Consider the following 14064-nt stretch of genomic DNA (forward strand, 5'->3'; position numbering starts at 1 on the left):
CACACTTTATTCCACTTTCTTGCTTTTTCTCAGAGCAATTATGCCAGCACTAAAATACACATTCTCTGAGGGCAGGAACTTCTTGTTTTGTTCATTGGTGTAACCTTCATAGGTAGAACATGCCTGGCACATAGTGAGTGTCCAGGAGACTCTTGCTGAGAGGATATAGGCACGAATGAGTGGCTTACAGAGGACACACAGGCCCCAGAGCGACTCACAGGTCCAGCTGGAACTCCTGGGCACCCTCTGGGGGAGGCTTCCTGGTGATGGCATAGACCAATGATCTGAAGGGCCTGGGTATCATTCTGTCTATTCCCTTCCTCTGAGCTGATTTACACAGGCTTCCCTCTGCCATTAACCACACCCCTAAGGAAAGGGCCTTCCACACCTTGCCTTCCTCTGTATCACCCGCTGGCAATGCTTCTATTGGCTCAGTGGACCACAAACTCCCTGTTTGAATAGATTCCCTTTTCCATCGCAGGGAAAGGAACAAGCACCTCCAGGATGAAAGGGACATATGTTTTCAGGTAAGTGCGCGGTGCCCCCTCCTCTCGGGAAAGACAAGGACTGTGGTCTAGTGGCAGCCAGTGCCTGAGCCGGGACTGGCCGGCAGTATCCTGAGGTTTGGGGTCTCCTTGGCAGGACCATGGCATATGCTTTTTAGAAAATAATAAAAAAGCCGGGGACCTCCTGGGTAACAGTGTGATAATTTCCCATGAAATCACACACTTCCCTCTTGGCATAACAAGGCAAGTAATGGGGAGGGTCACGTGTTTCTTTGATGCAGAAATGCTACTTCTGTCCCTGAGATGATGCAGTTGAAATGTCATGATCACTTTACACCACAATGCTCACAGCGTTTTTCTTCATTAAAATTTTTATCTTTTGGTGAAAAATTTGCATTATAATTCAAATTATGTATACTTTACAATTCATATAGCAGATTTTATGAGCAATGTTTTTATCCTGTGGGGACTCCTGCTTCTCCAGACCTGAGCACAATGCTTATACATTTTCCCAAATAACTCTAAATTCTATATTTATTTAAAATTTTCCCTTTGGGCTGCATTAAACAAAATCTAGGATCCCACATTCCCCTACTCTCTTCCCTCTTAGACAGCAGCTGTTAGATGCTCTCAAGGGAAGAAAAATGGTGGCAGGACTGATTGATATAGGTTTTTAATTATTAGAATGATCACACCATGAAGTTCATGTGTGTCCTTCCTTGGGCAAGTTTTTTGCCTCCTTGGACCATGGCCCTGCTTACCTCATCAGGAAAGGGAATCTCTATTCTTTATTTTCACCCCCCACCAATTGTAGGTATTTTTGAGAAAAACTTTTGGAAAGAGGAGGTCTTGCACTGGACCCTTGGCTGAACAGTGGTCTGAATGCAGGCGGCAAGGGGCAGCTAGTTTGCCCTGAATGAAGTGCGCCGGGTTTATAATTGTGAATCCTGGAGGGGCCTTGTTCCACCATTTATTTTCTATCACTGACTGGCAGCAAAGACCTCTGCGCCACCTGAGTACTACCAGAGCAAATTCAGCCTACACGTGTGTTTGATGATGATAATGATTATTATTTTAGAAGTAACTCTGCATTTATTTTAAAACTTCCAACCAAATGTCATCCTAATCCCTTCACCTTGCTTTCCCTCACCTGCCAAACTCATTTTGCTTTGAAAAGGGAATTGGCTTAAGAAAGAGGAATAAAATTAATTCTGGGTAATAATTAAATATTAATTTGAAATCATTATAGTCATATTTGCAGAGGCCCTAGGAGTCCTGCCACTGCTCCCTCTCCCCACTTAAGGATCATCAGGAATCATGAGGATGGCTGGTTAATGAGAGATTCCTTTAGGGACTGTTGGAGAGCATTGGCAAAGAGGTTGCAAGCCCCTACCCCAACCAGGCTCTTCATTACAGATGTGTGAGCCATTTATTTACATCCAGTGCCCTCCCATAAAAGGTTTGAAATACCCTATGCTCACTTAGTAGCTATGGACAGGGGCTGGGTGGACAGATCTTCTGGGCTGTTCTCTTTATTATGTATGAGACTTTGGGAATGCCTGGAACTGGAGCCACACAGAGAGTGTGATTTAAAGAGGCAGAGTCTTTTCTGTCCATAAACAGTCTTCCTATGCTTTCCACATTTAGCTTCTCTTACTTGTGCTCTTGCAAATGATCAATAATCCTGTGAAGGGCAATATCATGGACCCCAGGCTCTAAACTGTGTGTTGGCTCATTTGATTAGGTTATTAAACAGTAAGTGGAGGGATTCTGGTGAAAAATGCCAGCAGGGGGACCAGAATATCACTTGCTTATTCAGAGTTTTGTCTAAAGCCTGACCTATGAGGTGGGAAAGTTGAGCCCTTTCTGCTCAAACATTGGGACAAACTGGCAGGCATGGATCTGAGGTTCTTTTGTGTTTCTGCAGAAAGATAAGGCAGCCAAAGCAAACACAGCTGCTGCCAAGGCAAGCTGGAAACAGAGATCTGGCTCTGTGATAGGCAAATATATGGACAGCAGAGGGATCCTTAGAAGGTAAGTTGTCCTCTATTTGTTCACTCGTTATCTGTTCTTTGGTGTTGTTCTCCTGGGGAGCCTGTGCTGTGCTGAGTGCACGCTAACCCTCGAGAAGTGACACTGGGGGAGAAACCTGGGGTCAGCTGTGCTCACTCCCCTTGAATCTTGGAGGACATATCCCTTCCTGTTCTGACATCCAAGGAGGAGCTAGTGCAGAGCAAGCCCCTAGGACAGGCCATTGTCTTTTCTGTCCCTCCCGTCCTGCCCAGTGTGTGCCTGCAGAGAGGGACTGGATCAGTGCTATAGATCAGCAGAGGAGAGAGAACAAGAGAGATCAGGGACAGAGAGGGAAGGTGTGGCCTGACAATGCCCAGTTGTCAGTTGAGCAGAATGGATACACTTGGCTTTTCAGGCACATGGATATTTGGGCTCTGAAGGGCAATTAAAATGTCCTATGGAATCTCTAATAGTTGAACTCATTCACAGACAAGAATAGGTCTTGTGCTTGACTAATTTCTTTCAATGATTCATATTTAATTAACTCAAAGATGACATATTTTGTTCCCGTTGGATAACACATAATTGCATCCCCAAAGAGGCGCTGTTTATTCAGAAACCAGCCAATTCCTTTCTTCTTGTTGTTGTTGGCATGTGCTCCATCCATACTGGTGGCCCAAGAGAGGTAGAGGCAGCTGGATCCCTTAGTATTAGATCTGGAGAGAAAGTGTGTGAACTTGCTCATCTAGGAGACACTGAGGACAGCAAGCATGCAATACTCGGTGGGCAAAGGGAGGTGGCTCTGGGCTGTCAGTCAGCTCATGAGTCAAGTTTCTGGACCTGATCATTGTGAATTTCTAAGTATCTGAACAGTGAGATACAATTTTGGAGCTAAGTTTGTGGAATAATAGTTGGCCTGTTGGTTCCACAGAAACTAATCTATTCATTGATTGATTCCGTCAATAAGCTTTTACAAATTACCTCCTCTATAGTAGACAGTCTTTTGAGTTCTGTGAAGATTCCAAAGATAAATTAGACATGAGTCCTGCCATTATTATCTATTATCGAGTGCCTGCTATGTGCAAAATACTGCGCTGTGTGCCGGGTATAAATACAGTGGTGAGTAAACAGACTCTGAGGCCACTTCCCCCTGACTGACTTGCAGGGTCACTGAAAGAGAAAGGGAAAGGAAGGAGAAGCAGATCAAGATACCCTGGCTTCCTTTGACCCAAAGCCCATTCTCTAGTAGGCAGCTGCCTCTGAGCCAGGAGACATCTGACTAGTGGGGACAGACAGTTAGTTAGAGCTGGCCTTGGGACCAGAGTGGAGGTTCTCTGATTGTTAACTCAAGATGCTTTAGTTATGCTCCTTTCTTCACACCGTTTTCTTCTCTATCAGCATTTCTCGCAACTTGTAAAAATGTGTTTAGTTGTGTCATTATTGCTTTAGCCCCTCCACTAAGCTGAGCATTCTTTAAGGACAGGGGATGTGTCCATTTGTTCATGACTGTGATATTAGCTTAATACCTGGTAGATCATCATTATTACCTTCACTGGCATCACCATCATCACCTTCATCACCTTCCCCATCAGGCACTTGTATAAGTGTCTTTAGTGAATGAACTAAACAATGCTGGGTCTGGTTTTCCCATTCCCAGGGCTCTGTGCCCCCAAGGTGTTTTGCTCTTTTGTCATCTGTCAGAAAAGCTATATGGCTTCCATATTGATACATTTTACCATTTGCTCCCCCCTCCTCTTTCTTCTCCACCCCAAAATAGCCAGTCAGAGGAGGAGGAAGATGTGTTTGGCATGATGAGGAGGAGGAGCTCCCTGGGCCTGAGTGGGTATCCCCTTACAGAAGAGGAGCCAGGAGCCAGGGAACCAGGGGCTGAAGGTCCACTCCCCCGGGCACTCCGCAGAATCATCTCCATTGAAGAAGACCCCCTGCCCCAGCTCCTGGATGGCAGCTTTGAGCGGCCACTGAGCAAATGCCCAGAAGAGGAGGAGGTCTCCGACCAGGGGGTGGAGGGACAAAGCCAGCAGGCCCAACCTTCTCAGCTGGAACTCATGCCCACATCTCCCCGAGGGCAGCCTGTTGGGAAAGAAGCTCTGTCTAAGGTAAGGGAACATTGCACCTTGGTTTTAGGGATCACTCCTATGCCATGCCCAGAAGGCAAATTAAGAAATCAGATGTGACTGGTCTCACGATTCACTATATTTGTGTCCTTCAAATACTATCTTTCTCTGCTAAGCTGAGTGTTTTGGGTGAGACTCAGGGGTCCTAGAAAATTCTCCTTATAAACTCTGATGTTTGCCCTACTCCCTACACTATGCTCTTTTCTGATTCAGCAAAAGGCTCCAATCCCATGTCCCACCAAGTCTTCCTCTCAACTCTGGGTAGAAGGATGCTATATGAACCATCTTCCTCTGGCTCATAGTGATGATGTTCCACACCTTGTTTGTGACCAAAGTGTAGGAATAGGCTCCTTGAGCCCTGACCCCTCCACTTGACCCTCCAAAGCAGCTTTAGAAATGTCCCCGGCAGTGTGGAAGAGGCTCCTCCCTGCACATCAGGCCAGCCCTTTAGAATTGAGCCCTTGCCATCTTGACCGTTTCCATGGCTGTATTAGCATGTGTGACAGGAAGACTTCTCTGGCCACCATGTGGGGACATATGGTATCAGTTATCACTCTTGGGTCTGGACTAAGGTTCATTCCTATGTGTCACTCCTCTGAAGGGTGGAATAGTGGAGACCTAGGCTCCAGGGAGGGTGGAGAACTGGTGGCCCCCACTGGTGGGTGGGCCCCTTCACCTACCTGTCCTTCCTTAACCCTGTCAGCGCTATTCATGTAGGCATTTCCAGTACCCCATGCTTTCCCCACAAATGTGAAAGAAATATCAAGAGGCCAGCAGTAGACGGAAAAGACTAAGTCTGCTATGGTATTTGATCCTTGCAGTCATCTGATGAGGCTTCGGAGATGTATTCTTCCTTCTGGCAGACTGGGAAGTCAAGTTCAAAGGGGTGCAGCCTGGCCCAGCCTTCTCCCTCTGCTCTCACACATTGAGGCTCCACCAGGTTGGATGCCTTCCAGCTGGGGACAGAAACTGCAGCAACGAGGAAATGCGATCCACCAGCAGCCACAACAGCTTCAGCAGAGTCTCTGCTCTTGAGGAAGGTGGCATGAGGCAGGCCCTTCAAGCCAGGCTGCTGAGCCAGAAACTGTGTAACCTTTAGGGACAGTAGATTGATAGCAGAATCACGAACTTACAGATACCACGTCCTTTGAACCAGCACTTCTCCTTCTAGCAATCTTCTCTCAGGAAATAACTAAAGTCAGACAAAAATTTAATCCAAGAATATAAGTGTAGCCAAAACCTGTTTGGCTCAGTGGATAGAGCATCGGCCTGCGGACTAAAGGGTCCCGGGTTCAATTCTGGTCAAGAGCATGTACCTTGGTTGCGGGCACATTCCCAGTAGGTAGTGTGTAGGAGGCAGCTAATCAATGTTTCTCTCTCATCGATGTTTCTAACTCTCTATCCCTCTCCCTTCCTCTCTGTACAAAAAAGTATATTTTTAAAAAAAGAATATAAGTGTATAATAGCAGACAGGAAAATCTAATAGGACATAAACTATAGCATATTAATTCAGTAGAATGTTACACTGTTGTTAAAAATAACATTTAGCCCTAACCAGTTTGGCTCAGTGAATAGAGTGTCGGCCTGCAAACTCAAGGGTCCCAGGTTCAATTCCAGTCAAGGGCATATAACTTTGTTGCAGGCACATACCCAGTAGGGGGTGTGTAGGAGGCAGCTGATCAATGTTTATCTCTATCATCAATGTTTCTAACTCTCTCTCCCTCTCCCTTCCTCTCTGTAAAAAAATCAATAAAATATATTTTAAAACAACATTTAAAAAATAGTGAACCAGATAAATATTCATAATTTAGTAATATAAGAAAATAATAAAATTATAATATCTCAAGTCACTCTATAAAACATATGTTCATTCATCTATATAGAAAAAAAGCTTGGAAGAAATGTATTTGAACATGAGTAGTAACCACTGCAGAGAAGTAGGATAGATTATAATTATTATTTTCTTCCCTACCTTTCTGTTTTTCCTAGTTCTAAAAAACATAAAATTAAAAAATGCACATATCAGTTTTACTTTTAAAGTGGTGGGAAGGAGGTGAACAGACCTTTTTCCAGTTCTCTTGCCCCAATCCAGTTGGCTCACTGTGGATTAGCCCCAGAAGGGACACGATTAAGTGCATGAATGCGGAGTAGGAGTTTGCTGCCTCTGGGAGGTGTGTCCTGCCGCTGCTGAACCATCAATAAATGTGTTTATCTTCTTTGGCCTGAAAAACAATAGTGTTCTGTCCCATGGTGGGGGTGGGCACAGGGCTAATGACAGGCACAGCCCCTGTAGCTGGAACCTGCTCCCCTTGCCCTGGGCTTCTCATGCCTCCCCCACACCTGGGCCTGAGGACAGATGCCCTAACCTCTAACCCTAACCCCTAACCCTAACCCTAACCCTAACCCTAACCCTGCTCTGAGCTTTCGTCTCAAACAAATTACAGGGAGACAGAGGCTGAGCAGGCAGTGGCAAAGAGCCCATACCCTTGGCATTGCAAGAGTAAAGAAAATGAGGCATCGGGCATAGTTTTTGAGTGTGGAGCCTTTTTTTCTTTAAGTTTAAATTTCTGAAATTGACCTTGACTTCCCACTTAAGTGCTGCATGGAATTGATTTCTCCCCAAAAAGCTGTTAGTGGCTTTTCTCTGATACTCAAGTACTGCTAAGATCTGTTGCCACTCCATTATAGTATTTGCTCGATGAGAGGAGCTAATTCCCCCAAATCCACTTCTAAATTGATTTCAAAGAGTTTCCTCACCTAGGCCAGCAGTGCTGGGCTGGGTTTGAAGGCAGGATTGGGGGGAATGAGCAAACAACTCTCCCCCCAAAAAATGAGGGCTTCATGGAGAGCAATGGCCCTGTGCGGGCAGCAAGTCCTTACTCTGCCGCTCATTCCCTCAGTGTCTAAGCAAGTCCATTCCCCACTGGGCCTCAGCATCCCGGACAAATGGGCGGCAGGCTTAGCCCCAGCCCTCCTGTTGCTGGGTAGGGCAGGAAGAGCAGCAGTGCTGGGGGATTTGAACACTCTGCCAGTGGCCTGCTGTTAGGATTTCCGAGTCTACGAGGGGGAGACTATCTTGCCTTTGTTCCCAGGGCAAATGGGGATCCTGGATGGAAGCTGATGAGATGGGACTGAAGAGCAAAGGGCAGGGAGGCAAGAGTATCCCTGTCAGTCCAGGCTTTCAATGAAAGGGCAGAAGCAAGAACCCTACCCTAGCTTGGGCTGTCTCTGGCCATCTAACAAAGATGTCTTTTTTTTGTCTCCCCTCCTCCCTTTCTATCTCCCTATCCCCCCTTTCACCACCCCTGCCTCTGCTTTAAGCCCAGCTCAGAGCTTCTGCTGGGTGGATCCTGGCTCTCTTCCCTGCAACCCGAGCATTGGAACATTGTGCTGAGATGGTCCGTTTACACGCCTGTTCCCTTCTTTCCACCACAAGGCAAGCCTCATCCTAATCTCTGAATCATAGTAGGCAGACAACAGTGCTGTTTGAATGAGTGTCCCTCTTCCCCTTGCTGATGCCCTGAGCCCAAAGCTACCTGCATCTGTACCTGGGCGGTCTCCTGGTGCCAGTGGGGAGGCCAGGTCCTCACTGTCCCCTACACACCAAAGGGATGGGAGAAGGGCAGGTGGTGGCAGTAGCAGGGCTAGAACCCAGACTGTCTGCTGTCCACAGGAGGAAGGCACCCTCTCCACCCCAGACCGGCTCTTCAAGATTGTGTTTGTGGGCAACTCTGCCGTAGGGAAGACATCCTTCCTGAGGAGATTCTGTGATGACCAGTTCTCCCCAGGCATGACAGCCACTGTGGGTAAGTTCTCGCCCATAAACTGGGTCCCACCACCTCTGGGAAGGGGAAGTTGTGAGAAGGGGGCCCAGGGAGGGACTTGGAGCTCAGTGGAAGCAGCTGTGGGCCCTCAGGGAGGGGAGCCCTGGTCTGCCTGCTCCACAGTGAGGCTGAGGGACAAGTGCAGTCCGTTCCTGCAGAGGACTAGCTGCTAAGCTCACTTCCAGTGGGACAAGACCACCAAAAGCTTCCCATGTCCAGCCTGAGTGGAACTGAAGTTGCCAAAGATAGACTTCGGACCTATCTGAGCCTATCTCTCTCTCTTTCTTTTCACTTTCAGCAGGGAATCCAAATTTTCATGTTCCTGCTGGGGCTTACTCCCTTTCCCCCTCCCCCCGCCCCTGCCACCACAACCCCTCCCTCCCCCCCATGAGCCAGCTGCTTCCATGCCCTGCCCCCCTCAGTGTGTGTGTGTGTGTGTGTGTGTGTGTGTGTGTGTGTGTGTGTGTGTGTGAGAGAGAGAGAGAGAGAGAGAGAGAGTAGGAGGGAGGGAGGGAGGAAGGGAGAGAGGAAGGGCAGAGCTCTAGATGGCTCCTTTACTCAGATGTTACCCATCCTGCCTCCTGGGCCTTGCTGGGTGACAGCTGGAGTTCATTGGAGAAGCCCGTTAGGCGCAGCTATTAGTGAATGATCAAGGCTTAATGTGCTCCCACTCCTGTGTAATATTTTATTTAGGTGGAGGACTTTCTCCCTTCCCCAAAGTTGCTCATTGCATTGGAATATGTGGTGAGACCACAGGCATCTTGACCTTTTTAGCTTTTACCAAGTTGAATCACCCAAACAAAAATTAAGTCCACTAAGTGCCTACTGTATAGCATTTAACCACACTGATAAATCAACTATATTTGAAAATATATGGATATATCTGAATATTTACCCTGGGCTTTCATATTCATCATTTCACTCTACCTTCATACAACCCTGGGAGGCAAGTGTTGTTATCAGCCCAATGGACAGATCAGGAAACTGAGGCCCAGAGAAGGAGGCTTGTCCACAATCCCATTAGCTGGTTGATGCAGATTCTGACCTCCCCTCTGCCCCCATACCCCTTCTGTTCAATTCCACAGTGTTCCTGGTAACACTAAGTGTGTGTGTGCTCAGCACCCCATGGGTTTCGAAGACACTTCCCTGCCACGGGAAGTAGACAGGTTGGTGCAGGCAGGGGAGGCTGCTGAGGTTCAATGAGGCATTAGAAGTCCTGGTTCTTGTCTCTGCTCTGCCACTAATCACTCCAGGGGAACACGTTCCCTCTTTGGCTTCAGTTTTTCTCATCTGAAAAATGAGGGAAATGAACTGGGTCACATGACACTGCTTCCAGGCCATCTTTTACCTTTGGGTGTCTGAGAGCTGGCCCCACAAGATAAACTTTTCTGCCCCAGAGTCCTGTCTGGGGAGACTCCATGTTCTTCCTCTCATCCTGAATTGGCCTTTCTTCCAACTTTCCTCTGCAGATGGGTCTCCTCTCACATGCTTCAGGGTGCCATTCTTACTGCTGGGCCTGTTCCTGTGATGTTTTCACATCTGGAATATCCTCCTGCCCCTCCCTTCTGCTCCATTTCACCCAAAAACTGAGAACTCCTCAAGATTAAGAATTGGGACCCTGAAAGGGAGAAGAGCAGAGCTATGAACCCATCCCAGAAAAGTCTGGCCTTGTCTGCCCTGGAGAAAAGTGACTTGGAGTGAGCCAGGCGCACCGAGTATGGTGACACAGGGAACAATGGCTGAGGAGGTGGACTTGAATTCCTGGGAGATCATCAGTGGAATGGGCCCCCACCAGCCATGGCTCAAGCACAGACCATGAGAGCCAGGAGGACAGATTCTAAGCATTTAGATACCTCTCCTGTTGAAATCAGGGAATCAGGGTTCGTTTACATTTCCAACTGATGTCCCTAAGATGGAAGTCTCTAAAAAGAGAAAAGCAAACTAATTTGCACTTCCCAGGGGGCCAATTATGGAAACACCTACAAATTAGGGGCAGGAACTGCAGCTCAAATTAGTGTCTTAGCTACACAGCAGGCCTTGCTCTGATGCACTTGTCAGTAGGCATAGTACAGTCACAGAAGCCACCTGACAAATGTTCCTATAAAATGACAGGAGAGCCACAGAGTCCTGGTCCTGGAGGGCCAAAGTGGTCCAACCCTAGATTGGAGCTCTAGCCAACCACCTGTCCAGGGCAGCAGCCCCTGAACCATGAACACAGTACAAACAGGGACTCAGCAGCCCCTTAAAGCTCATCTCCTTTATCAAAGGGGACTTTCTGGCTTCCCATTGCCTCAAGGGAACATGACTGGTACCCTACTCCTGGCTTGTGCACAATGTGAGTTCTACAATACAACAGTGTGCCTTGAGCACCTGCCTGCACCACTTTAGCACCACATGATTCCTTCACAAACAGGTGTTTGGGTCCTATGGGTGTCAAAGGATGGTCTTCTAGAACATCGGAGTTCATTTTGTAAATGAGAAAACTGATCGTTAGAGGCTAAAGCTCCCTAGAACCCAGGACCCCTGAGTCCAGTGTTTTTTTACTGCCCCACCTGGAGTCACTGCCCCTGCTTTTCTCAACAGAATGCACTCTGCTCTTTCCTGGCCACCAGTTGGGTTTCTATCCCACTCCCCATCTTTACAAAGACATTTCTAGTTGTCTCCATGGCAACTTGCAGAAACTCCCATTCCCTCATCTGTCTTGCTCTAAATGACAGCTTGATCCTGTCTTGTCACCCTTTCTGGAGTCCATCAACCAGCTTTAACTCATTACCATCCCTCAACACAACACACTTCATGGTCACAGAGGCTTCTGATTTCTAGCCGTCATTCAGGAACCAGTTAGGTTGCAAGTAGGAGATCATTTCCATGTGTTCATTGAATGCTACAGCTGAACAGATTCTGAGCACCAACTTACCCCTCCACACCTTTCATCACATCTCAATTTACAGGTGAGGACAGTGAAAACTCCCCCCAAATGAGATGAAGTAATGTCATCATGATCACATAGCTGGTCAAAGGCAGGACTGAGACAGGAATACAACATGGCCGCCTGGCTCCTGGGATGTTAGAACTGGTGATGGTCTTAAAAGTCAGTGTAATTCAGGCCCTCTGGTCCCATGTTATTGTGTTGTCTCTTCTGTTGGCCTTGACGCCTTGTGTCTCTACCTTTGCTTACCTCTCCCTTCCATGGACTTATCTGCTTCCTGGACCTGCCTGTCTGAGGCTGCAGAGAGAAGCAACAGTACCTGGCAGGGACTCTTCACCAAGCTCACTACAGCACAAAACCTGTTTTGTTTTGTTTTCCAGCATTCCTTTGCCCCCTCACTTTTTGCAAGATAAACATCCTGTCCTCCAACAAAACAATCAGCCAGTGAGGTAGAGCATAATCATAAAGAGCTGAGACCTGGCTGCTCCCCCTGCCTTCAAGCCTTTCTTTCCACCAAGAAGTCGGCTCTGTCCTTGGGCTTCCCAGCTTGAGCTGGATGGTTTCAGGTCAGGCCATGAAAGTGTGTTAACAGTGCTAGCATTCTCTTGACTTGTTTCCAGAAAGTAGGCAGCCCCTTCAGTCTCCTAGAGTATACGCTGGGGAAACACTTCCACTTTTAGCCAAGAAGAAAGCTCACCCTGGATTCAGCTCCCAACCAGTTGTAATCCATTTGGATGGAAGCACTTATCCCTGGACTTTCCAGGTGAAATGAAGCTGCCAGGCGTCTCTGTGCCCAGGATATGGTGTAAAAGGAAGAATGATCCTCAAAGCTGGATTTGCAACACACTGCAACTAATGAGCTTGGACGACACATGCTATCTCTGGATTCTTGTTTTTTTTTGTTTTTGTTTTTTTTGTGTTTTAATCTCTTATTGGTGAGGTGGGTGGAGGTGGTATGCATATACATATCTGTGTGCATGTGTATGTATGTGCATGAGTATGTGTGCAGATAACTCAGATGATGTCACAGGGGGAGCACTGTGCTATTAAGTGGAAAGACAGCATATGAAAGTTAGAAATATCAAGCATTCTACCAATGGGTCAAATCACTCTTTTCTCTACCTAGAAAATGTACTGCTCCCTCTGCCCTCATCTGCGAAGCACAGGGCCTCTGGAGTCATTCTAGGGGTGATGACTTTCCCACCTCTCCTCCACTCATGGGCCCATAATGCACTGGCCTCTGCCTGGAGACAGTGGCTGGGATGACCTTTTCCATTGATTGCCTCTTCATTGTCTGTTTTGTCACTTCTGTCTTTTCCAGTGCAAGCTGCTAGTGCTGTCCCTCCCTTAGCCCTCCAGGGTAAGGACCTCAGAAGCCGGGCCCTTTTGGAGGTGGTAGAGGATGCCCTCTGTTTCCAAGATTTGATACCTTAAGAGGGAAATACTTTTTGAACCTCATTAAGCATTTGTGAACATTCTTAAAGGATGTAGAGAGAGGAATGTCTTATCGAGGAACTTCTGAGGGCTGCTGTGGGCTCAGAATGCGTGTACCTGAGCTTGCTCCCTCTCTCTGTGGTTCATGACTTCAAGTGGGATTGCAACGTCTAAGAAACCATTATTAGTGGCCCAGTGGCTGGGATTAGGAGCTCTGATGCCATCTCAAGGGTGAATGCTGCCTTTGATTCCCTCCCCATCCTCTTCTCTTGTAGCCCTCCCTCCACCTGCCACCCCTTCCTCTCCTCCTGCTCCTTCTGTTCCTCCTCTGGCTCTGTCACATACATTTGCAGTGGCTGATGGAAGTCTGAAAGTATGATCCATACCCAGGAATATTTGAACTTTATTAGGGGAACTTTGAAAATGATTTTAGGAAGAAGAGAAAGGAGGGAGGGAGGGAAAGCACAGAAAAAGAGAGGGAGGGAGGGAGGGAGGGAGGGAGGGAGGGAGGGAGGGAGGGAGGGAGGGAGGAAGAGAGAGAGGGAAGGAAAGAAGAAGGGAGGGAGAGAGGGAGGGAAGAAAGGAGGGAGGGAGGGAGTGAGGGAGGGAGGAAGGGAGGAAGGGAGGGAGGGAAGAAGAAATGGGTGAAGGAAAGGGAAAGAAAGAAATTTAAAGACAGTCTTTCATTCTCCTCTATCTTTGCAGTGAGGGAGTAAATTTATGAATATAACAAAGTCTTTGCATTGGCATATTGCTTTTACATATGTGATCTCATTTGAATCTGTAGCATCCCTAAGGAGGGTATGGATTACATTACAGGCAGGAGCCTGCAGTTCAGAGCAGTTATGTGATTTGATAATAAGTAGTAGAGACAGAATCAGGCCCCACACCTCCCTGTCCAGTGCTTTGTCCATTTCCCCACATCGCCTCCCAGGAACTACACAGGAGCTGTCATCCTTGACCTGACAAGATTCCAGACATATTGGGGCATCATGTTCTTATTTGGAAGTAACAGGCCTGATCCACCTTGCAGGCATTGATTACCGTGTGAAGATGGTACGTGTGGGTGACTCTCAGGTGGCCCTGCAGCTGTGGGACACGGCCGGGCAGGAGAGGTGAGGAGCCGTCCCTGATGTAACACTGCCTCCCCCATTCCCCCAGTGGGGCCGAAGGTCTGGGCTGCAGGAAGGGCTGTGCTCCCCTGACCTGTGGCCCTTCGATGG

General features: G+C 47.7%; 1 protein-coding gene across 5 annotated transcripts in view; it reads left to right on the forward strand.

Moving 5' to 3' along the window:
• The window catches only part of CRACR2A (calcium release activated channel regulator 2A), a 132025-nt gene that overhangs the window by 101453 nt on the left and 16508 nt on the right, over nt 1–14064 (forward strand). For 4 of the 5 annotated variants that reach the window (XM_045588356.1, XM_036457171.2, XM_036457173.2 and 1 more), the window contains 5 exons: nt 482–527; nt 2434–2540; nt 4297–4636; nt 8328–8460; nt 13875–13956. In XM_045588356.1, the coding sequence (XP_045444312.1) occupies nt 482–527; nt 2434–2540; nt 4297–4636; nt 8328–8460; nt 13875–13956 (708 nt within the window). Of the gene's footprint in view, nt 1–481; nt 528–2433; nt 2541–4296; nt 4637–8327; nt 8461–9947; nt 12275–13874; nt 13957–14064 lie in introns of those variants that run through there. The other variant, XM_036457175.2, reaches the window with a different exon arrangement.

Source organism: Pipistrellus kuhlii, unplaced genomic scaffold (genome assembly GCF_014108245.1).
Source record: "Pipistrellus kuhlii isolate mPipKuh1 unplaced genomic scaffold, mPipKuh1.p scaffold_m20_p_3, whole genome shotgun sequence".
NCBI classification, from domain to species: domain Eukaryota; kingdom Metazoa; phylum Chordata; class Mammalia; order Chiroptera; family Vespertilionidae; genus Pipistrellus; species Pipistrellus kuhlii.